Source organism: Carassius auratus, chromosome 28 (assembly GCF_003368295.1).
Source record: "Carassius auratus strain Wakin chromosome 28, ASM336829v1, whole genome shotgun sequence".
NCBI lineage: Eukaryota > Metazoa > Chordata > Actinopteri > Cypriniformes > Cyprinidae > Carassius > Carassius auratus.
In genome coordinates this window covers 20,481,438-20,507,393 of record NC_039270.1, presented here as the reverse complement: position 1 = coordinate 20,507,393, position 25,956 = coordinate 20,481,438, and the positions used below count along the sequence as shown (strand labels likewise).

Sequence of the window (25,956 nt, the reverse complement as noted above, 5' to 3'; positions counted from 1 at the left end):
TGTAAATCTCAAAGGACCCGACAGAGATCAACGGCTCAGAGGACATGACACACTGGACTCAAGCAAGCCCACCAACGGACACCACTGTGCCGCATGTGTGTGGTGTTTATAGGGTCTTCAAAGAAAGATGCATCTGAGCAAATATTGACATTGTCCAAACAAGCACAACTGAGTCTTTCAGAACACAAACAACAGGGCTTATTAAGAGCAAAACAGACACAATCGCCAACAAAAGAAAGTCTTATGAATCAATTAAGATTTCATGTAACGTTGATCAAAAAGAACGGCAAATTAATGAAATATCCACAGGAAGCTAGGTTCAAAACCCATTGGAGAAACTAAACAAGAGTAGTCTTCAAAGGGCTTCTGCAGCATTAAGAGCTCCTATTTACAGATGTACTCTCTGAGGTTAGGGGGGTGATGGTCCCTCATGAGGCCTAATACAGCAGTGTTTAGTGAAGAGAGGATGGACATCGCCGACAAGAGGACCATTTCACTGCTGGTCCTTCAAACACAGATGCAACTTCATTCCCACCAAAAAATACCTCCCAAAAGTTATTATTTTCTCCCTCTGAAAAGTCACTGAGCCCATCAGTGGATTATTTATCCTGCTTTTTGTCCGTCAGAAGTGCACTCTGTTGCTAAGCTCATCATCCAGCTATCCGGTCGCCTGTGAAAGATGAAAGCATGCAGCTGAGAATGAGGGAAAGAGGGGGCGTTAGGGAGGTTAAAGGGAAGTTCGTGGAACATTTAGGGACATACAATTTTCCCATCGTCTCCTTAAAGAGCTCTTTTCAGACACACAGCAGAGTCATAACAGAGTGTCGAGGACGAGGTCCAGAGACCGTTGGACTTTTAGGGATGCTGTGAAAGACAGCAGTCTGCCAAGAATCATGTTTCTGCTTAAAAAGGGGTTGGAATACACAAACATTTGTAGGCCTAGGTCATTTATAAAGTTTATTAAAGCGGAATTAAGGTGTGATGTCACTGGGACTGAATGAAAAAGACAATAAATGTGGAAGTAACAGAGGAGATACTGACACAGCACATGCACATAAAATCAGTATCACTAAAACAATGAGTGAGACAGTCAGACAAAATGTTTGCAAGATGTGAGCAGTCACTCTGTGTATCATCAGTATACTTGCCATTATAAACTCATCATCTTCCATTTTCTCCTCTATTAACAGCGAACTGGGCTGAACTTGGAATTCTGAAGTTGGTTTGTGGTTCTTATCTTCTTTTGTTTAATATAATTAACAATTTTGTTATTTAAAAATGTAATTGCTTTTTTTTTTTTTACATATTATATAAACTTTAGTTAGTAAATAGTTTGAAGGAGAGACGTTCTTGAATATCAGCTTGAAGGGATACTGCATCCAAAAATGTAAATTCTCTCACTCTCACCCTCACACTGTTCCAGATGAAAATTACTTCCATTTCAGCTGAAAACCAAGAATATTATATACAAATTTTCCATTTCTGTCCATATAATGCATATGGGTTTACATTTTAAAGGGATGCTCGACCACAAAATGAACATTTTGTCATTAATCATCAGAGATGGGACCAAGTCACACATGTGCAAGTCTCAAGTAAGTCTCAAGTCTTAACCTTCAAGTCTCAAGTAAGTCCCAAGTATTTTTTTCTTGGGCAAGTCAAGTCAAGTCAAGTCACAAGCTATGTCAAGTCAAGTCCAAGTCAAGTCACCTTAATATTGTTATTTTACCTGCAGAATCTGATCTTAATAAAGTTAAAAGACAAGATATAAGTAACTGTCAGTAAATTAAAATAATTTGGATTTGCATTGTAAATACTCATGTTCAGTAAAATACATCATGGAATCAAACAAAATTGTAACTTCCTAAAATTATTTATTTTTCACTTCTGCCAACAGTGTTTGAAATGTTTTACATTTTCAACATTGAGTCCATAAAACAAATAACAGCTAAACATCCAACAGACTCCTCTCTGAACACCTCTCTCTCTCTCTCTCTCTCACACACACACTCTCTCTCTCTCTCTCTCTCTCTCTCTCTCACACACACACACACACTCTCTCTCTCTCTCTCTCTCTCTCTCTCTCTCTCAGTATAGAATATAAATATGACGTATTTTCAGTTGTTTCATACTTTTTTGTTATGTACAGTACAGACCAAAAGTTTGGACACACCTTCTCATTCAAAGAGTTTTCTTTATTTTCATGACTATGAAAATTGTAGATTCACGCTGAAGGCATCAAGGGCTATTTGAGCAATTCGGGGCTTATGCCCCCTTAGCCCAGCCCTAGCGCCGCCCCTGGAATGCGTTTTTTTGACGGCCTGCTAGCAGATCATTAGGGGCCGCTTTTGCGCGCGCAAGTTCGCTATTTCCAATGTAGGCGCGCGGTATGCGCGCTCATAATGGAAGCAACGCGCTCACGACGCGCACCGCATCTTGTTAAAACTTTTCAGAATGCCGCAAGCGCACCCCGGGTCATGTGACAATAACTAACCAATCAGCTTCATCCATTCCCGTATCAACGTTGAAAGCTCAGCTAAGATGAAGGAACAGCTGTTCATAGCTGTATATGGATTGCCATTTTGAAATGAATTTAGTAGCAGAGCTACTGCGAGCGATTTTTAGTGCTGCAAATCCATTTATCCTTTGCTGAAATTTCCGCGTCTCCATTGAGAGAGAGTGTGTCATGGATGCTTAGCAACGACAGACGCCCCAAGGAGCACTTCTGCCCGAGCGCTTTGGAAAGAAGGAGAAAGCGGCGCACCCAGCGTTTTCCACGCGTTTTTAGGCGCGAATTATTGAAGACAAAAGCGATGACCATCGGTAACCCTCAGGCTGACATGTTGATGTGATGTGATATCTGATTTAAGTGGGCGTGGTGTGCCTAAGGTAGAGAGGGCATGACTGATGATAGTGTCCTGATCCAGTCTCGACGCTATTCTCAGCCTGCGCTCCAGCTGAGTAATCAACTTTATTTTAAAAAATAATTTATATATTTTATATTCAAACTGAAAACATGATGCGATTAACACTCAAGTCATTCAAGTCATCGTGTCTCAAGTCAAGTCAAGTCCCGAGTCTTTAACTTCCAAGTCCGAGTCAAGTCTCAAGTCCTAAAAATAGCGACTCGAGTCGACTCGAGTCCAAGTCACCGAGTCACAAGTCCCCATGTCTGTTAATCATTTACCCCCAAGTCTTTCCTAACCCGTAAAAGCTTTTGTTCGGGAGCGAGTGATAAGTGACAACATTTTCATTTTGGGGTGGAGTATCCCTTTTAACCTTTTATAAACCTGAACATTTAAACTTGTACATTTGCATAACATGGACCCACAGAGACTGTTTTTCCCAAAAATGTGTTCACCTGAAGAAAGCAAATTATATACATCTGGGATTGCATGAGGGTGCGTAAATTATGAGAAAATGTTTTGGTGGAGAATCCCTTATAAAATATCCGACAGGTCAATTGGTTCACCTTTTGAATCTCTGCATCATGTTTCTGCTGCATCCTCAGTGTATCCTCTTGATGTTTGGCCTCCAAGACTTTAGTCCTCACCTCAATCTACAAATGAAAAAAAAAAAAAGTATATTTAATGACATAATGGCAATTTTATTTTTATTTCTAAATTCTATGTATAATGCAAATGGTAACACTTTATTATAGGGAAAAATTGTAACTATATGCTTATTAGCATGGCTATTATTAACATAATGGCTGCTTATTAGTACTTATAAAGCACACACAGTAAACTTAACAACTACCTTACCAACTATTAAAAAACTGCAACTTTTATTAAGTTTATTAAGGCAAAAGTCATAGTTAATGGTTTGTTAATAGCGAGAATTGTTAATAATTTGGTTTTCTCTCTGACTATTCAAATTAAACAGGGTGACAAAGACTTCTACATGTAAATGATTGACAAGCTTCAGTAATGTTGGTGTAGTTCACAATGACATTCGTCAGGACAGATCAAGCTCAATTCTGAAAAGATCTTAATATGTGAATGGTCGTGTGTTAACAAGCTCGATGCAGTGATGTCGTAACTATAAAAATAATTTCTAAGCCCTTTTGGTGTTTTTTTGTTTCAGTCTGGGTTGACTGGAGAAAAGTTATCAAGTTTAAAGTCTGTCTACACAGCACATCAAAATCAAGTTTTTTCATGACATGACCCATTTACAAAAAGCCAAAGCATAGAAATGTCTGAATTACAGTGTTGAGTTTCCTCTCCTACAGAGAAACACATCCAGTCTTTTTGTTTTTAAGATCAGTCATTAAAAGAGTCAGTTAAGAATCTGCCAATGTTCAGAGCAAACACAAAACAACATTTATTGTGCTGTGAGACACTGATGAAAGGGCCCATCTGTTCAGAAGGACACAGATGAAATAATACTGGACAGGAAACAGCAGATAGAGGAAGATAAAAAAGGACACACACAATAACATTTGAACAGTCCTCATTAGTATTTCAACACACATGGGAATCAAATGGATTTTACTGTATGGTTCAAGTCCTGATTCTACTTCATGAATTCATTATTACATACATTTACATTTCTTTCAATATATTGGAACCAAAATAAAACAATTACTCATGAGTGTAAGAGTGATTTGTGAGTCATTTTGACCTATTTTGATTGCTACACTTTACAGTAGCAAGCACCACTAATCAGCTTCCCTCACCTCAAGCAACCTGAGGCTTTCAATGTGCCTCAATATTTCTCGGATCAAAACGTCAACATTTTTCTTTAGTGGCCTGTCAGAACATGTGTCCCAGGCTCTTCAGGTTGTCAAACCCACACAACTAATGTGAGCGCACACACACAAGAGAGGAGTTAGCACACACCTCCGCTTACACAAACACAAAATGCAGCTGAAACTTTCGTCACTTTGGCTGCTGGTCATTCCTGAAGCGGTGTCTTTCTTCTCATGTATTTTGGGAAACATGTTTTGATGTGGCATGAGCAGGATTTTTGTGTGAGCCTCCCAGCCCTCTGGCTGACTGCGGATCAGGGCTTTCAACTGCTGCCACCAGCGTGGGACACGATCTACTGGCTTATCAGATCTGCTGCAGGGCACTATATGGCCAGAGTAAAAGAGTGTGAGAGTGTTCCCGACGTCTCTAGGCCACAAGAACTTTGAAAGAGCCACAGGCCATTTCTGCTGCCTGTTAGAACAGACTCAGACTGACAGGAAAATCCAACTCAACAGGAGTGGTCACTGATGGGAAGAATGCTTGGTTAACGTACTAATTCCAATTTAATGCAAACATTTCATTGTGTTTGAGCTTTGTCTTGGAATGTATAGTGTAATGTGACAAAACCGTATATATATATATATATATATATATATATATATATATATATATATATATATATATATATATATATATATATATATATATATATATATATATATATGTGCGTTTTATTTTCATTCAAAAGAAAGAACAGACCTGCTTCTGTCTAGTATGGTTTATCAATAATCATACAACAATACAGTGAGAAAATGACTTAGCATTCCATAAAACTTGAGCTAAAAACAACAATGAATGACAACTGACTAGGGGTGCTCCGATCACGATCGGCCGATCGTTAATGCGCATTTCGTCAGTAAAGCCGGTTTTCTAATCAGCGGTTAATTCCATCAGGTGCGTGATTTCACATAGAGCAGCTGTTACTACACAGAGCCGTTGTTAACTGAGAAGATGGGCCAATAAACCCTGAAAATTAACGTGATTTGCGCATCTTCTCTATTAACAACGGCTCTGTGTAGTAACAGCTGCTCTATGTGAAATCACTAGGGCTGAAACGATTCCTCGAGTAACTCGAGTAAATCGATTACAAAAAATGATCGAGGCAAATTCCTCTGCCTCGAAGCCTCTTTTAATTTTTTTTAATCTCACGTCAGGTTCTTTCGCAATGATTGTTTTAATGTGACACAACGCGTTTACGTCACCCACAAAGCGGAAGGAGACACAAGCGCTGCGTCTGAAGTCGCATACTGCAAGGAGACAGCAGTGTTTTGATTTGAGGGCGCGGGCAAACGTAAAGAGAACGTCGTGGTGTGTGTCCACTGCAAGATCGAGCTGGCATTCCACAACTAGGGCCCTATGATTTCCGCGATGCAGAAAATACGGAGGAAATCGCAGAATCCAGTCATAAAAACGGAATTTACAGTTTAATGCGGAATGCCACGGAATTTGCCAAATTTTGAATGAATTAATAAAAAATAGGTCATTGCACTTACATCAAATCACGATATGGACTAATCTCTGTAAATATTAAGCCGGAACAGTCTATTTAAATATGAATCCTGCATGTTCTGCATGTCTGTGTTAATGAATGGAGCAGACGCGCGTCTTCATTCATTAAAAACACTGAATCGCGCGTGACGCTGCGGTGAATTCAGCGTCTTTCCTCTCACTAAATAAGGACGTGAACACATGAACAACATCTCCAGAACTGCTCTGACAGTCACTTCATGAGCATTTGACCGTTTGATTTGAGTAAAACTAATATCACATCACATACACAGAACTGTACGTAAAGGTACGTCAACCCATCAAAATAAAAGTCCGGTTAAAGACTATTGTTCAACAGAATGTACATAGCCTACTACTAAAAAAAAAATATTTTTTTTTTAAGGTTTAATCACAAAACATTTCTTCCATGTTTTATTTTTTATAGTAAATCCCTTTTGTTTACTAAAAAGTTAAGTTTGCTTCATTTTTAATAATTAAAAGATAAATTAAATTAATGTTGTATGTGTTTTAATGTTTAATGTTTTAATAACAAATGTTATTTTTGATGTATGCATTGCATTCTATGCATTTAAAATCTAAAAATATTTTTTTTCTAAAAAAGGAAACTTAGTTGTTCATTTTAAGAGACCCAGGAGTCTTATTTTCTCTTGCATAATTAATATTGCACTTTAATTAAGCAAAAACACATTTTATCCGATTACTCGATTAATCGATGGAATTTTTGGTAGAATACTCGATTACTAAAATATTCGATAGCTACAGCCCTAGAAATCACGCACCTGAAAGAATTAACCGCTGATTAGAAAACCGGCTTTACTGAGGAGATACGCATAACGATCGGCCGATCGTGATCGGAGCACCTCTACAACTGACTAAATATAATTAATAAGTCAAACATGTTTGTTCAATTTTTTTAATTTCTAGTTATTAAGGATATCCATATTTACTGGCTACCAATCTTTATCGGCCAATGTACATCTTGATACTATGATTGGAGATTGGCCAACCTGCCTAAATTCAGGGCTATTTTTTTTTTTTTTTTTGTAGTAGTAGTAGTACACAAAACCACACTGCTCTAATGAAAGAACAAGCACTTGCTTAACCCTCAAAGCCTGATATCATGTTCACTAAAGTGAGAATTACTGGCAGTTATAAGCATTTGCAACTTCACATGTGTGACTCTAATTTAGATGAGGAAGGCAGTTTGTTTAAAAACTGTAGGTATTAAAAGCATATGGGCACAAAAACTTGTTTAGGATATCTTTAGCAGTTATAAAAAAAACAAAAAGATAAATGCTCTCTCTCTCTCTCTCTCTATATATATATATATACACACACACACATATATATATATATTCACAAATAAGAAAAATACAGCCTGTTGGGAAAACACATTATTGTGAAATGCTGAAGTAAAAAGTTAGCACACGTCATTATTAAAACACATGGCTTTATGAAATCAACCTGTATTCATAAATAAATTATAACAGTGATACTTGTTATATTTGGTGCAATGGAAAAGATTGTGAACCATGATGAGCAAACCTTAAATGAACAAGATGTTTTAATGCATCAAAATGACACAGACAGAATCGCTGCTTTACTGTAGTTGGGTTGAATTCAGAGACAATGGTTTTACATAATGTAACTTGATAAAATATTCATTGAATTGTGAAACTATTTATAACATATCACCCAGCCCTAGTATATATATCTCAGTGTCATTTCATATTCATGCCCAATCCATGAAGACATCTCATGTGTTCTACATAAACAATGTATTTATTTACATATCAAAAACATGAATACAGACTTCATCATCTCCAGGGAGAGAGAAATCATTGTTTTCTTTCACTTCTGTGATTCTCAAAAGCTAATGGTGTGTAATATACAGTACGTCAGATGCTGGGGGATTAACCAGCATAACCAATGCATGGTCTTCTTGTACATGCTCAAGAAGACAATAAAGTTATTTTACCTTCAAATATCTGCCATTAACGAGCCACTTGTGTTACTACAACTGTAAGATTCTCTTCATGACATTAAATGTACAGTTAACCCAAAAATAAAAATTATATCTTCAATAGTCAATGGCTGTTAATGGCCTTAAAGGGATAGTTCACCCCAATATTAAAATGATGTCATTAATGACTTACCCCCATGTCGTTCCAAACCCGTAAAACCTCCGTTCAGCTTCAGAACACAGTTTAAGTTATTTTAGATTTAGTCTGAGAGCTTTCTGTCCCTCCATTGAAACTGTGTGTGCGGTATACTGTCCATGTCCAGAAAGGTAAGAAAAACATCATCAAAGTAGTCCATGTGACATCAGAGGGTCATTTAGAATTTGTTGAAGCATCAAAAGTACATTTTGGTCCAAAAATAACAAAAATTATGACAAAATAAATTTTGGTAACTACAGTTTGGCTTAAACTATTGACTAAATGTAATGACTAAAAGTTGATAAAAATGCAATTACTTTTTCTTTGACTAAAACTACGAAAGTGATTCCATTGAATTTTTTTTAATTTTTGTCTCAAGACTAAGACTAATACTACTAATACTAAATCAAAAATGCCTGCCAAAATTAACACTGGGAGGGACAGAAAGCTCTCGGACTAAATCTAAAATATCTTAAACTGTGTTCCGAAGATGAACGGCGGTCTCAAGGGTTTGGAACGATTAGAGAGTGTGTCATTATTGACATAATTTTAATACTTGGGTGAACTAACCCTTTAAAATATAATGAAAAAAAAACCCCATGCATATAATGTAAAGACAATTTAAGTGATGTCTGCTTCCAGCAAACCCGAGAATGCAATGTTTAACTTGCTTTATAACATTTCCGAACATAAAAACGCATGAAATGCATAGCCAGAAGTGTTTGCGTTCACATTTTCATGTTTTGAGATGCACCTTAGAAGCTCCATATGAGTACATATCTAAATATTTAGTCAAAAAAGACTTTATGAAAAAACACTAAAATCTACGTCCAGACACATTTTTATAGAAATCAAACATAGAAGGTTGTCTCAAGACAGCATTATCTGGAGGCTGAAATGATCTCATAAGAGCAAAGCACACATTTTGCTACCGTCACCTGCCCTACTTCCACTCAACCCTGAGAAACAAGCCCCCGCCTCTCGCTTTGCGCACAATTCTTCTTGTGCAATCTCATAGACCACAGGAGACCTGTCAGAGGAGAAGATTGCACTGATTGAAGCCACGCAGTCAAACAGATCCCGGCAGCACAGACGCAAACGTGGGCGGCACTTTTTTTCCTTTTCTTGTCTTTTTTTTGAAGCTTCAATTGGTGCTTTTAGAAAAGTTTGTCAAACTACATCAGTGGCGTTCTGAAACTCTTGTCTGAAAAGGTGCGGCGGGCGAGTGCACACCTCCGGGTTTTCAGATTCCCTGGAATCAGTGAAGCGAATGACATTGGTACTTTTACTCGCGTTAAACTCACAGAGACGCTGAGCTTTTTGAAGAGCAGAAGGAGAGATGGAAGGGTGGGAGGAGGAGAGATGAAGACGGTGCGAATGAGACAAGAGCAGATGTTCCGTCTTTTCTTCACCCAGCGTTGGTTTCACACATTTCCTTAGGGAATATTTTCACAAAACGTCTGCTACGTTTTAGCGCCACACTGCGGGTTGAATCTGTGATTCCAGCTATTTTGAGAGTCAAAATCTGGGTGACTGTTCAGTGTTTAGATAAAACCCAGAAAGCTTCCCCAGTCACACCGATGACATCTCAATCAAATCACTGCCTTCATTCTATGACAGAAAAATAACACAACTGAAATATCTCAAATAAACAAACTGGGATAGTCAAATAAATAAAAACAGACTGCATCACCTCATAAGGAAATACACTACTACGGTCTTCTTTTTTCAATATTAAAACTCAAAAGTAAAACACTTAAAGGGCGATTTATTGGGGAAAAAATAATTTTACATTTCACACTTAGAGTCATTTCCCATTTGAAAATATGAATATGTGCAGCAGATTTTAATAATAGTAAAATAGTAAGTAAAATCAGTCTTACTAGATTGTTTTCCTGTGATGGTTAGAGCCTTTCTGTCAACTGTATAAATGGAGGCAATTGGGATCTTGCAAATATTTCTAGGTGTCGCAAAAAAAAATAAAAAATAATAATAATTGTGTTTACCTGATGTAAGTGGCCCCTTTCAGCAGAATCATATATTCTGACACACTGTACACATTGCTCAGGAATGGTTTGAGGAACATGATGAAGAGTTCATGGTGTTGCCCTGGCCTCCAAATTCACAAAATCCCAAACCATTTGAGCATCTCTGGGATGTGCTGGACCAATATGTTCAATTCACGACAGCTTCACCCCACAAGGATCTGCTTTTACAGGACACTTTCAGAGTCCATAACTCAGTGGGATGATGCCGTTTTAGCAACTTGATACTGAATCAGTAATTACATTTCTCAGCAATGAAGCAGTAAAATCACAGTTTTTGAAGTAACTAAAGTTTTGAAGGAAGTACCTTTCCTTGATAATTAATACAAATAAATGTCTTACTGCACTACTTCATCTCTGTGTCTGTTTTTAAAGTTGGCAGAATGCATATTTAGCTAATTAGGCATAACTGATGAAAATAACCATATTTTTTAATATATATTAATTTATTCTGAATTATATGCACCAATATACTATTACATTGTAATAAACAGTAATATGCATTTACATACAGTATATATTCTATAAAAGGTTATAGACAGTTGGACACTTTTGTGTGATTCTCCAAAATGATTTAGTATGAATCAACTAACTAGACCGAGGTTCATCAAATGATTCATCTAGACCTCTAAATGCAAACTTTAATGCTGCTTCGATGCTGTGTGTTCTAGCAAAGCAAGAAAATGTATTAAAACTAGTCTACTGACAAGGTTTACAGGAGACATATGTGAAATAAAGACAGAACCCAGAACTCAGGTTACGAAGAGTGAAAACTGATAATGAGGCACAACGCCAAGAACACACAGCAAGAGCAGTGCCGGTGATGAATACTAGAACTCGTATGAGCTTTGTTTTTCTCTGCCCTCAGCTGCACAGTCATTTCAATCAGAGGCAATGAAGGGCAATACATGCACCATTTCCCTTCATCAAAGACTAGCAGCTCCTGAGGAACGTTTGACTCACCCTTCACCCCATTACCTATGAACATTTCTTCAGCCTTGATGTTAACTCAAGCAGACCTCTTGGCCTGCCATTTCTGCACCTGTTATTAATTACCATGCTCCACAGCCCAACGCAGACACTATTTACTCTGCTTACAGTAAAATAATGTTTCAGCTAATCTCAGAATCTCTTCGCTTAACAGTGTGTGGAGTTAATGTGGCGGCTTCATCTTTCAAACGGCAGCCCTGGAGACTTAAGGACTGTTTCAAAAGACTATTTAGCTGTTTGCGAAATGGCAGTATTCTAGTGAAGACGAAGGCTGATGATGCTGTGTGACTGAAGTTGATCTAATTGAGCACTGCTCTTCCCAGAGGAAATGTGATTACAGCAGGTCACGCTCAGTATATTCAACAATACCAGTCAAATTACATCAAAGAGAAGCTTGTTCTATGGGATTTTCAGCTTAAACCCACATACAGGGGGAAACTGTCGTCACAAACAGGGTTTGTAAAGCTCTTAGGAGAAGTCGGCGTCTCTAAACAAGTGAAACTCAGAGAGTCTTGCTTTGGTTAGGTGTGTGAAGCTGTCATCCAGCATTTCTTTCTTGAGTTTATTAAAAGCAACCAGCCATCACACAGCATTTACTTAAGAAGTGGAAAAGCATGCTGGATGACAAATCTCAACAAGACAGCAGCACTGAAGATTTAACCATTACTGGTTAAATGGTTAGTTCAATCAAAAGTGAAACTCGTGTCATCATTTAATCATATAATTCCAAAGCCGCAAGGGACATCTTTCTTTGAGAAGAAATGAAGATGTTTAGCAGAATCTTTGTTCTGTTCTTTTGCATTGCAAAGTGTCCAACTCATTTTTCCACTGCAAATTTAAATTGTCATTTTGGAGTCAGCTACTCCTTTAAAGGGATTGGGCCATTTTGAAAGCAATTACAGCACATTTCAAGCACTTTGGGAGAACATAATGTTCCTACCTCCTTATCAGCTTTAACTGGGGCGGCCTCATCATAAAGGGTGCTGTTTTTTCCAAGACTTGATTTGTTGTAAATCTATTAATACAAAAGAGAAAGATAAAATGTGCATTCTGCTGATACTACAGTAATACATGTTACAATGTTACAATAACAGTTCTGACCGTATTGGTTGCACTAATTATCTGAATGCAGAAATCAAGAAATAATACTATAATTCGAATCATTACTATTAATGTTTGAAAAACATGCAGTCAAAGAGAAGTCACAGTGTCTTGCTGTATTCTTTAAGTTGGCAATTGCATTTGCATTTTTATTTTTATTTTTTTCTTGTAATTTGTTTCTTTGTTCTTTATTTTGCATTATGTGTTCTTTGAAATTTGATTACACTTTAGTATGGAGACCACCTGTCACTATTAACTAACATTAATGTAATTAATTTAAATATAAAACTAGCTATTTATCAATGCCAGGACATTAAAGTTTTTATAGAAAATAATTAATAGTTTGTAATAGAAAAAAAAGTTATGCTAAGAGTCCAGAGATCTTGATCATAACATTATAACAGGCATCTTACTATTAGAAACCTGCACAATCGCGGATCTTCTGATACGTGCTGCATAATTGCATGAATATTTCGAAGCAGCAAAAGCGATAAATGTGTACAGCAATATATTGTTAGAGGGCCGTGTGTTACACCATCCCATATGATGCAAAATAATTAACCACAAAGTTAACAAAACAATGCACTACACTGTGTTGAGTGAGAGCGCTTGGCCGCTGTCTTCATGTGCCATTGGAAACGCCCTATTTCCCATTTATGAATTCGTGATTACGAGCTTGTTGCATTCTTTTCTGTTAGAAATAAAAGCGGACAGTGGTTTGTGAATGTTGATGCTTAGCTTAAATAATTTGATCGGGAGCATGCCCTCCTGTGACACATGATTTGTCTGTATGTGTATTCAAAGCCAGTGAGCAACGGACTTTCATAATAATAAACCAAAACGCATTAACGCGGTAAAGAATTAATATAATTAATAAAATAAATATATATTAATAAATAATTAATAATATAATTAAAAGTAATGAATAATTAACCTGCCCAGCTCTAATAAATATACATACATTACAATATATATATATATATATATATATATATATATATATATATATATATATATATATATATATATATATATATATATATATATATATAAACAAACTGAGACTAAATTCAGAAGAACTGTGGCAATGTCTCCAAGACACTTCAATAAACCTACCATCAAAGCTACCTGGAAAACAATGCACAAGTGCACCTAGGACAAAAGCTTTTTTAATGCATAGTGTGGTCACACCAAATGTTGATTTAATTAGGTTTAGTTAATAGAAGTTAACTTATTTATGGCATTATTTTTGATGGCATCCTCACTTTACAGCCTTTGTAGGTGTAGGCACTGCACGTTACTGTAGCTTTGCAGGTAGGTTTCTTGAAGTGTCTTGGAAACATTCCTACAGTTCTTCTGAATTGAGTCTGTCTCAGTTTGTTCCGTTTCTTCATGTTATTCCAGACAGACTGGATGATGATTACTGAGCACTGGCTGCTGTCAGACTCCTTGTGCAAACAAAAATCTCACTGGATTATTACAATAAATAGCAAAAATAAGGTTTGGAAATGTAAACTGATATTTACAACTGACACACTAGAGCAAAACATATAAATAACTGACTTAAAATCATTTTTTGAGGGAGAAAATACTAGTGGCCTAAGACTTCTGCACAAAACTATATATATATATATATATATATATATATATATATATATATATATATATATATATATATATATATATATATATATATATATATATTGTTCAGTAGCTGGAAAAAAACTTTTTTCTGTTTGCCTTTATTGCTATAGCTGTGGTGTAGTGTGCTATTCTTTAATACTGAAAATGATTTTAAGAACTATATCTTTATCGTTTATCTTTATAGTTATCATCTTTGGTGTGAACAGGCCTTAAGACATATATTTGTGCTTCATAATTACTAATAAACAGCCAATATGCTAAAAATATGCATGCTGATAATCAACTAGTTAAAGGGTTAGTTCGCATAAAAATGAAAATTATGTCATTAATAACTCACCCTTATGCTGTTCCAAACATGTAAGGCCTCCTTTTATCTCCGGAACACAGTTTAAGATATTTTTGATTTAGTCTGAGAGCTCTCAGTCCCTCCATTGAAGCTGTGTGTACGGTATACTGTCCATGTCCAGAAAGGTAAGAAAAACATCATCAAAGTAGTCCATGTGACATCAGAGGGTCCGTTGGAATTTTTTGAAGCATCGAAAATACATTTTGGTCCAAAAATAGCAAAAACGACGACTTTATTCAGCATTGTCTTCTCTTCCGTGTCTGTGTTAGAGAGAGTTCAAATCAAAGCAGCTGGATTTCCGGTTTGCGAACTAATCATTCAGTTCACCAAATCGAACTGAATCGTTTTAAACGGTTCACATCTCTAAAACGCATTAATCCGCAATTGACTTAAGCTGTTAACTTTTTTAATGTGGCTGACACTCCCTCTGAGTTCAAACAAACCAATCAATATCCCTGAGTTATTCATGTACTCAAACAGTACATTGACTGAACTGCTGTGATGAACACCGAGCCGAGCCAGATAACGAACAATAGACTGACTCGTTCACGAGTGAAGAACCGTTTGCATCGGTGTTCGGATCACCAGTAGTTCTTTCGGACAGTTCGATTCAATAAACTGGTTGATGAAAACGGTTCACCAGTTCTTTTGCGCTCGACGTAATGGCATCATTGGCGATGATTGCCCTTGATTCAAGCCTTCGTTTTACCCGCACCCATAACACTAGCACAGAATCAGTTCAGAATCAATCACCAAAAGAATCAGTTCAGTTCAGACGCTGAATCACACATGCGCAGTATCATCGGCTCCTCGGTTCACGAATCGGACACGTCTGACAGAAACGGTTCTTCACTCGTGAACGAGTCAGTCTATTGTTCGTTATCTGGCTCGGCTCGGTGTTCATCACAGCAGTTCAGTCAGTGTACTGTTTGAGTACATGAATTACTCCGGGATATTGGTTTGTTTGAACTCAGAGGGAGTGTCAGCCACATTAAAAAAGTTAACATCTCAAGTCATTTGTGGATTAATGCGTATTAGAGATGCGAACCGTTTAAAACGATTCAGTTCGATTTGGTGAACTGAATGATTCGTTCGCGAACCGGAAATCCAGCTGCTTTGATTTGAACTCTCTCTCACACAGACACGGAAGAGAAGACAATGCTGAATAAAGTCGTCGTTTTTGCTATTTTTGGACCAAAATGTATTTTCGATGCTTCAAAAAATTCCAACGGACCCTCTGATGTCACATGGACTACTTTGATGATGTTTTTCTTAACTTTCTGGACATGGACAGTATACCGTACACACAGCTTCAATGGAGGGACTGAGAGCTCTCAGACTAAATCAAAAATATCTTAAACTCTGTTCTGAAGATAAAAGGAGGCCTTACATGTTTGGAACAGCATAAGGGTGAGTTATTAATGACATAATTGTCATTTTTGGGCGAACTAACCCTTTAATAGTGAGGACTGATCCCTTAAGTGTTACCTTGAATTGTCATTTAACGGTATATGCAGTTGTGGAGATCAATCATGTTTCTGCCACAAGGATCCATCAGCACTTACCGGAGACAGTGGGATAGGGTTTTCACGCAGATATCTGGGGTTTTCTATCTGCAAAACCAGACAATACAACACAAGCTTACTCCCCTCCTCTTCTGGTAAGTCCCAAACACCTCCCATACACATCTGACCTCCTTTTATTTGTCATAAACAATGCGGAATGACTTCAAAGAGTGCCACTTGTGTTTACAGAGCTCAGACCTCAGCCCACTGAGGCATTGTGTGCAGCAAGGCCATATCCGTTTCTCAAAAAAAGTTGTTGTTTTTTTTTTAGTTAGTTTGTTTTTTCTTAACATAATCCATAAATAATCTGAAATTGAATTTTTTCCAGGACACTATCTGTTCTCTCTGATGAGACTAAAGAAGACCCGTATCAACACATAATAAGTTGGACCATTTGGAAATATTATTCATAATAAAACTAATATACTAATAAATATATATTGCTGCACAAAAATAAATAAATAAATGTAAAAGCTCAAAGTCAAAGAGAAAAAAAAATGGCTAAAGTTTGGTTGATTAAACATTTTAAAATTTCTTTTTTTTCATGTTTTTGTTTTTAGCAGTTACTTCTATGTATTGGAACAGCAAAATAACTATTTATTTATTTGTCTGCTTGTTTTTAATCATAATTTGTTTAATTACTTGGTGGCCAGCCATCTTTGTGTCATAATGCACAACTTTGTTTGTTTATTTATTAATTAAATATATATATATATATATATATATATATATATATATATATATATATATATATATATATATATATTTTGTTCCACAGACGGGATGATGATTACTGAGCACTGACTGGATTATTACAATTAATGGCAAAAATTACATTTGGAAATTTATACTGATATTGACGACTGACACACTACAGCAAAACATAGAAATAACTGACTTAAAACCATTTTATAAATAAAAATACTAGTTGCCTAAGACTTCTACACAGTACTGTATGTCGTAATACACGATTGTTAGTACCAACAAACCAATTTTCACACAGCTTCTAAAGAGATTTGTAGACTGTCAAAAATTCACACATGGTGTGAAAAAGCCAACTGCAAGTAAACAGTCATGAGTCAAGGTTAAGTAAGCCATAATGAAGAGCATATACTGTTTGGTGGAGTATTATGGCTCAAACAAAGGCATTACTTTGGGAAGTGTCTGGGAAAATATTTTCAGACTCCTTATATTCACAATTCCATTTCTGTGACATTAGCAGCATAGCATTTACAAATGTATGAGTCACAATGACCCCGTCAAAAAAATGTTATACAAATTTTGTAAGTGCACACTACTCAAACACAGTGTGAGTGTAATCTGACTCTGAACTCAAAATGAATCATCAGGCCAAAGGAACCGGACGGCAGTGGTGTGTTATCGCAGCGGTTTCCAGGCAGAACGAAGCGGTGCTGCGCTTCACGTCCACACATGATGCAGCTGTTGATTAGTCCAGCATCAGTGCCGACAGAACAGGGGCCCGGAGCCGCTGAAAACCTGCCCGCAAGTGCAAATACTTATCTCAACACTCCACTCTCTGATAAGAGCAAAGTTCAGACTCTTGTTTTTCTGCATAAACTTTGTGATGAAACAAGCAGCCGAAAGGTTTTCGCAATCTGTGGGGAAGTCAGAAGTGGCTACTGAGAAAATCTGGAGCCCAACTCAGTCCTATAAAGATTTGAATGCTTTGATCACAAGAACTCTGCATGCCAACGTGTTGAGAAATCATTGCAGCACATTTTCCCTCCCACATAGTGTAGTCATCCACTGCAAACAATGCAATTCCTTTTTTTTTTCTTGTACATTTACTTTAAGGATTAACCAAGAACCAAACCCAGGACACTGAGGGAAAAACTGCTAAGAATGAACTATGGCCAACTGATAAATTTAGGTATTGGGTAGGATTAGGGATGTAGAATATGACCACGCAGCATATGCTTCATAACTACTAATAAACAATAAGCCAATATGTTAACAATAGGCATGCTAATGAGCAACTTGTTGATAGTTAGAAATGGCTTATCAGTAAGCCCCCCCCCCCCCCCTCGAATGCAGATGAGTCAATGGCAATCGAGTTTCAGTTGCAGAGGGAACAGAACTTGGATATCTTTAGGTTTCAGCAACATAGAGAATCACTGGAAGATCCGAAGCTTTCCTGAGCTTGATGGCGTTTATGTTAAAACAAAAAAAAACTGTGTGCCTAGGGTACTTGTAACACTAATTCCAATTTATCCTGAGAGGATGGGCAATGGAATTTATATTATTCCATTTTCTGAACCCAAACAAAACAGCAAAATATCCGAAAGCATTCAACTCTAATCCTAATGAAGATGAAAATGTTCATTTTCTGTTTGTCATAATCTATTTTTTTTTTATCACCTCATGCAGAATGTTGATGTCAACTTGTGTTTCAGCAAGGCATCTCTGGCTAAAACTAGCTAGCGTTGAAGTTAGTGAGTCCATGCTAATGACTGTTCTCATGTCATGTACAGTGTAGGTCAAAAACACATAAACCAAGGTCTACATTTCAGTGCCTCTCCATACTGATATGGCAAATTAATAAAATCATACCCTACAATACATGAACAGTGTTGATCCTGCATGTTGTCATCAGTGATCGTGACGGCTATAACATGAGGCTTCTCCCACTTGCATTGTGATCTGTAAACCCTCCCTTCGACTAACCCACCATATTTATTTTTAAATCTTTTATATATCTCTCCATGGCATATTTAAATCCCACATGAAATCCTTCTTGGTTCAAGAACATCTTGTGACAAGGTTTTCACACTGATAGCTGTCATTGTAAGACAGTGAGCAGATCCTTCGTCTGTCCGAGGAGGCAACAGTAACTAAGGAGGGCAGGGCTTACCGATAGGTCAATTGCCCAATGTAACGTATATATAATACAATTGGCAAAAAACACGACAACATGTGGAAACTGTATACATTCGGATTTCTACTGAATAAGAGCCCACATTTATTTGTATAGAGAAGGGTAGTTTTAGTTTTGCTTTAAATAATTTGACATTTATAATAAATTTTATTTAAAATAAATAATTAATTTGCTTTTTACTTTATACATTGTTCATTCTGGTTCAGTTCTGAAACTGTTAAATTCAAAGGATTTGTTGTGGAGTGAGGGAAACTAAATTACTGTACATGTCTATAATGTTGAGAATAATTATAAATTACATGTCTTATTTACCGTATTTTAAATTATTTCTGAAAGTAATGAAGTAAAATGACTTAAACAACAATGTGACTTATCTCTCAATGCAATTTTGACTTGGTGCCACTTATTTTCTGGAAAATACTGTATCTGGCATACTTGACTCAGACTGTAAGTGAGAAGGTGCAATACAAAATAGCACTGACTTCAGTGAAAACTCCATAATAAAGCCTAATTTACATGCATGCACTGAAAATTATGATAGTAACTTAATTTAAATGCACATGGCAGCTCACTATAACAGCAAACTGTCTGATATTGTTGGATCTGAATAATGATTAAAAAGTGCACAATAAAGTGGAAAAACTGTTCACTGCTTCATCAGGTTCATAAACAGGAAGAACATTTATCATATTGTGTTCTCATTATTAAAATGATCATTCAAGGTCTCTATGACAGTCCAGATCAATGAAATGTGAACAATCATACCAACGAACAGTCAGATATGAAAATACATGTTGAAGTGAAACAGAATGTTTTAACGAATGGGAGGAATATACATAAAAACAAAAACATTCAACTTTACCCCCAGGTTCCAGCTGTTGAAGCGAGCCTCAAAGTCACTATCATCAGAGGAGATGGGCGGCCTCCTGTGTGCCTCCGCCTGGAGGAGAAACAGACAGTGAGCAACAAAGAAATGACAAACCATGTCCAGGGATGGAGAGCGCTCTGGGAATTCAATGTGTTGAACTAAAGAGACTGTAAAGTCTGCTAGACATGGGCAGAGATTAAGAAACCTCAATCTACAACTGCTCAACTTATATATAATTTATAAATACATTCTACAATAAGTAACATTTATAAGATAATGTGACTTTTGGAACAACTTTGACACCTCTGTGTATCTATTTGTATGCACAGTAATGAACAGATTTGGACCTTAAACATCAAATCACAAGATACTGAAGATATCAAACATTTGTTGTGAGCTATGAAATATATTGTAGAATCAGACATGTGCAACTGTGTTAAAAACAAAACAAAAACAAAAAATATATATATATAGAAGAGAGAGAGAGAGAGAGAGAGAGAGAGAGAGAGACTGATCAAGTAACAGAGATGGCTGTAGATACGGTCATACTCCCCTCGTGGCACACCAGATGTTTGACATTTCCACATTATTTCTGCTTTCTCCTTCACATGCAGTAAATTCCTGCAGAGCGTCACATGACATACTCTTTGTTTTCAGGCGCTGGTCTTTTGTCAGAAGAATCCAGCTCTTTAAGAGCTCTATATAATTTGAATGTTTCCAGGGAACTTAATAGGACTGTGGGAAGTGGATAGTTCACAAAGAGCAAATAACTCACATTAAAGGAAGGTGTCTGAACCCATATCAGATAAAAACTACGACACATGGGAGCATTCCTGGTTACAGCCCAAAGCTATAAGAACTTGTGCAGACATTGTGTTAAGGTTGCAATGTTGGAAACTGGAAGTTGATTTCATGACAGTTTTAAGTTCTTACCATCTTGACATCATCCTTGGTATCGCGTTTGATGGGACTTGAGGACAGGGGTCTGGTTGGTGACTTACTACTGAACAAATTCCTCTTCCTGTGGAAAAGAAATAACTTTTAGCTCCCTTAGACTAGATCATACAAGTACCTACATAAATGTTTCAAAATCCACATGCATAATCTAGATGCATCAGTCTTTTCTTTGATGCCTTGGTCTCCATTAGGACATTCACAGGCATGCAGATATAGCATTTGGACCAATCAGACACACAAATGTTCATTAGATTTAAATAATCAATTGTTCAATAGATTAACAAATAATCACAGACCCCTCACCCAATAACCATACTGGGTACCAGGATGTCTGTGAATGACCCCAGGCCCCTGGTTGCTATGGCAGATAAACTTTACATCCTAATGGCATGTCGTGAGTTCTCCCTCTCACTTTCACCCATAGGAAAAACATAATGCCCATAAAAAATTACTTTTTACTAATTCATTAATAGATAATTTAAATTTTTAATTTTATTTTTATTTTATTTTATTTTTTTTAAATGAACGCATATATCCTTCAGGTCATTTTGTATATTAATACTGTTCTTGTATATTGTATTTTGTATTATATACTGTTTTATGCATGCTTATGATAGAACCACTCATTCATGTAACCTTACCTATACCATGTTTGGTCTCTATGAATATGTCTTCGGATGATCTAATTGAGAGTGTATATTAAATGTTTACACCTATGCCACATATTAATGTTCTAAGAATTCTTTGTAGTTTTTGCATCAACGTCAAATCGAATTACATATTTTAAATACCATGCTCTAAGACAAAGTCACCATTTGCTTTTTGACCTCTGAGAGGTATGACCGCCACAGAAATTAGATTATTGACTTAGATTATTGACTGCCTTCAAAGTCAAGCTTTTTTTATGGCAGATTTCCACTGCATGCTATGGCTCGGTACAAATAACTTTTGGGGGGTTTTCCAATGGGTACAGTACCTGGTACTTATTTTAGTACTACCTCAGTTGAGGTTCCAGGTGAACCTTACTGTTACCAAAACCTGAAGTGTAAACTCTGCTGATCACAGGTTGGCCGGAAAGAATCATCACTACCTGCGTCACTGAACTAGAGCACAGCTAGCGAAGCATCGAACGCAACTCTTTTGAACGAGCGCAACTTTTTTTTAACAACCAAAAGGTTACGTTGTCTGTTGCTGAAGTACAGAAGTTCCTCTCATTGATAGCAGAGGAGCGGATCCAGCGAAAGCTTGATGGGGCGACACTGAATTAAAAAAGCTTTTTTAGGATTCATGGCAGTAGGCGCTGCAACTATAATGACATGTGAGTAGTTGACATCAATTTATTTCTGCTAAGTTTCTGTTACTACTATAGGAAGTTAATATAAATAAATGTAATTAGTCACAATTGTAATTATTTATATGCATGTCCCTTTTGAGCTAATTTGCTACACAAGTAAGCAAAAAAAGCTTATTTTCTACACAAATAATGGAAATAATTGCATCATCTTTAACACATCTAAAACACACATGGTTCATGGTTTCTAGTACTTGTAAGTTCCCAGCAGACTCACACACTCATGCCAGTTGGGGGCATATATTATGCAGGATATCGTTTCCAGTTCACTGATATTTGTGATTTCTTTCTTTGCCCAGATAATTCCAGTTTGATCAGCTACGCTGAGGCCACCAACGACAACTTCAAAGGCTGAAACTCGTCTGACTAGATGTCGGTGATTTCGACAGCCATGACACATTTGTTTCATGGGCAAATTAAGAACGTGTTCTCGAGCTAATTATGAATGCTTAACGCAAATCTCAACTAATTAAACTAATCCCCCGTTAGTCAAATGATGAAGAGAGGGAGGATGTGATGACTATATGAAAGTCTTGACAAGTGTTTGGAGACACATAAACCCTCTTTTTTCTATTTTCTTTTTTCTGTGGTTTCGTTTGGACTTACTATTAAGCTCTAGCCTAAAAGACACATCAGAAAGCTGTTTTAAAAGCACTGCAGTGTTTTTATTTTGCTGTCAATCACACAACTAAATGTACAGCCTACAATTATTTATATGCTTATAGCAATGATGCTTGCATTTAGATATTTATGATATGAAATATATTCACATGTGGACAAGAAAGAGCATACTTTTAAGTGTGCAATAAAACAATACAGCAGTACTTACACACTAATGTGTCAAAATCTTGAAGTGTGCAGATTGCATTTGCGTATAAGCATTACCATACCAATTGGCAACCTTAAATTTCATTATTATTTTTCAGCACATTTCTACTCACACAAAGCTAACAGAAATAAGAACAGAAGCCCCAGGCAAAATCTGAACTTAACTGAATTATTAGGCAATTCACACTCCCATCCCATTAATGTATATGACTGTACGTAATGTCAGTCAAGAAAACAAGTAACACTTTAGTATAGGAAACAATTCTCACTATTAACTAGTTGCTTATTAGCATGCCTATTACTAATATTTTGGCTGTTTATTACTTACAAAAGCACATACTATATTATGCAAGACCCAACTCCCTAATTCTACCAAATAAATTTAACAACTACCAACTATTTATAAACAGCAAATTAGAAGCTTTTTGAGGCAAAAGTCACAATGGTGTGTTAATAGCGAGTGAACAAAAAAGTGTAACCAAATAAAAAAGAAAGAAAACATAATTAAATAAAAATTAAAGATAATAATAATAATAATAATAATAATAATAAAAAAAACTCAGTTCACAAATCACCAATATAAACCGAATTGGCCAGAAGGCACTGGATTGAACTGACAATAAGAGGAATTGCTAAACTGCAATTTAAAGGAATTTAACACAGGTAATGGCATTCAGAGAAAATAAATGTTTGTAAACAAGTATGACTAAATATGTATGACAAAAGTATGACAAAATTTTGGATCTGTTGCATCACATCACTGGCATTGCTTGCAGCTGAAGCTGAAAAATTATCCAGATCCTCCAGTAAAAGTTGAATTCCAAGGGCTAAATTAGGTTATTGGGTTTACTTCAACTTACAAACATGAAAAACAATCCATTGCAACATTGTTAAAGTAGCCCAATTCTGCGGGAAAATCATGAACCTGGCAACATTGGTTCGGGAACCTCGCCTGCTTTGAATGGTCAAGGCCCACTCAATAGGCCAAATGACTGACAGTTAAAGCAACCAATCATGTTTCGTTTTGTGCCGAGTAGTGTTCAGGGCAGAGGTCTCCAACACATTGGTCACAAGCTACCAGTAGCTTGCCAAGACTAACATTATATTCAGTCAGAGTGAGTCAGGTGTCCCACCCCCTCCGATGCAAATTAATGACTTGTTTTTACATGTCGGTTGTGATGTAATTTGAATTATTTTGATTACTGATGTTATTTTAATTGAAAAAAAAAATATGGTGAGAGTATCACACAGGTGCAACACAGAGTAAGTTGGGCGGCATAGCATCTTTGTTTCCAGGCGGAACTTTAAAGAATGCGACACACACATCTCCCAGAAATTCTCTAGAAATCAGCCAATCTGACGTCAACTTAAAAACTCCTAAAGTGCTTCCAATTTTGTGTGCCACATTCCTCAAACGTTCAACTACAATCTGTGGGCGTGACATCTTAAGGCATTAGCCAATCAGATTGCCTTGTGTAAATACCCCAGCACAGGTGTTAACTTATCTCGTTCATGCAAAACCAGAAAAGCAATGTGATTGGCTGTTGTGACTATGACGGTGGCGTCAGCATCAAGCTTTGCGTCAGCTCCCTCCGCTAACTGTCGACTTCAATGCCCTATGTGAATGTACCATAAACTAATTTTAGAAATCAGTTGAAAAATTGGTTAGTGGAATGATGCCTTAAGGAAATCTGACATACTATCTTCATCATACTGCAATTGCAAAACGCAGGCATCCTAGTCTTACATATTATAGAGAACAAATGTAAACTAGGGTGCAAACATTGGCAAGAGCTGTAGTGCAGCATGCCAACCAGATGGGGGCTAAAAAGAAACAATTTATACACACACACACACACACACACACACACACACACACACACACACACATATATATATATATATATATATATATATATATATATATATACATACAGTACAGACCAAATGTTTGGACACACCTTCTCATTCAAAGAGTTTTCTTTATTTTCATGACTATGAAAATTGTAGATTCACACTGAAGGCATCAAGGGCTATTTGACCAAGAAGGAGAATGATGGGGTGAGCTGGACCGCAGAGTGAAGGCAAAAGAGCCAAAAGTGCTAAGCATCTCTCGGGGAACTCCTTCAAGACTGTTGGAAGACCATTTCAGGTGACTATCTCTTGAAGCTCATCAGGAGAACGCCAAGAGTGTGCAAAGCAGTAATCAAAGCAAAAGGTGGCTACTTTGAAGAACCTACAATATGACATATTTTCAGTTGTTTCACACTTTTTTGTTATGTTTATAATTCCATATATAATTCCACATGTGTTAATTCATAGTTTTGATGCATTCAGTGTGAATCTACAATTTTCATATGTATATATATACATATGAAAATTGTAGAGCTATATATATATATATAGCTCTATATCTGCACACTACATCAAAGAACAGATCTAAAAGGGCACTGCAGCTAAATCTGCTGGACTGCTTGCATACTACACACACACACACACACACACACACACACACACACACACACACACACACACACACACACACACACACACACACACACACAGTCTACCTTCCCTTTGAGCTGTCAGATGAGGGCCAGCCATTGTGATTGGCGCCTGGCCGTTAACAGGTGGATGGGGATAATTGAATCAGATGAGAGTGAGGGATCAAAGAGCTGTGGGGGCAGATTGTGGAGGTGCTGCTGCCCCGCGGCCTGATTAAAGCCCTGTGTCCTGACCTGCAGCTGCTCAGAACGGCCTCGGCCTCAGGGACACGTCCTCATCTACACCACTTAAAAACTCAAGGCCAAAGCATTCATGCGTACTTGACTCAAACCTTGGACTCAGCAACACATCTGATGTCTCTTACGGCCGTTGCTGCTGCCGCTGTCACATTTGGCAACGGTAGGAGACTCTGGACAATGTTTCTGGTGAACACATAAAACC

The 25,956-nt window shown here is 36.9% G+C and overlaps 1 protein-coding gene across 5 annotated transcripts in view; it reads right to left on the bottom strand.

The window, feature by feature from the left end:
* cep112 (centrosomal protein 112) overlaps window positions 1-25,956 on the bottom strand; it is a 179,452-nt gene that overhangs the window by 128,398 nt on the left and 25,098 nt on the right. For 3 of the 5 annotated variants that reach the window (XM_026208354.1, XM_026208356.1, XM_026208355.1), the window contains exons 5-9: window positions 20,808-20,895; window positions 19,869-19,946; window positions 16,111-16,158; window positions 12,395-12,469; window positions 3,473-3,559 (exon numbers count right to left, since the gene is read on the bottom strand). In XM_026208354.1, the coding sequence (XP_026064139.1) occupies window positions 3,473-3,559; window positions 12,395-12,469; window positions 16,111-16,158; window positions 19,869-19,946; window positions 20,808-20,895 (376 nt within the window). The remainder of the gene's footprint in view (window positions 1-3,472; window positions 3,560-12,394; window positions 12,470-16,110; window positions 16,159-19,868; window positions 19,947-20,807; window positions 20,896-25,956) is intronic. The other 2 variants (XM_026208357.1, XM_026208358.1) reach the window with 2 other exon arrangements.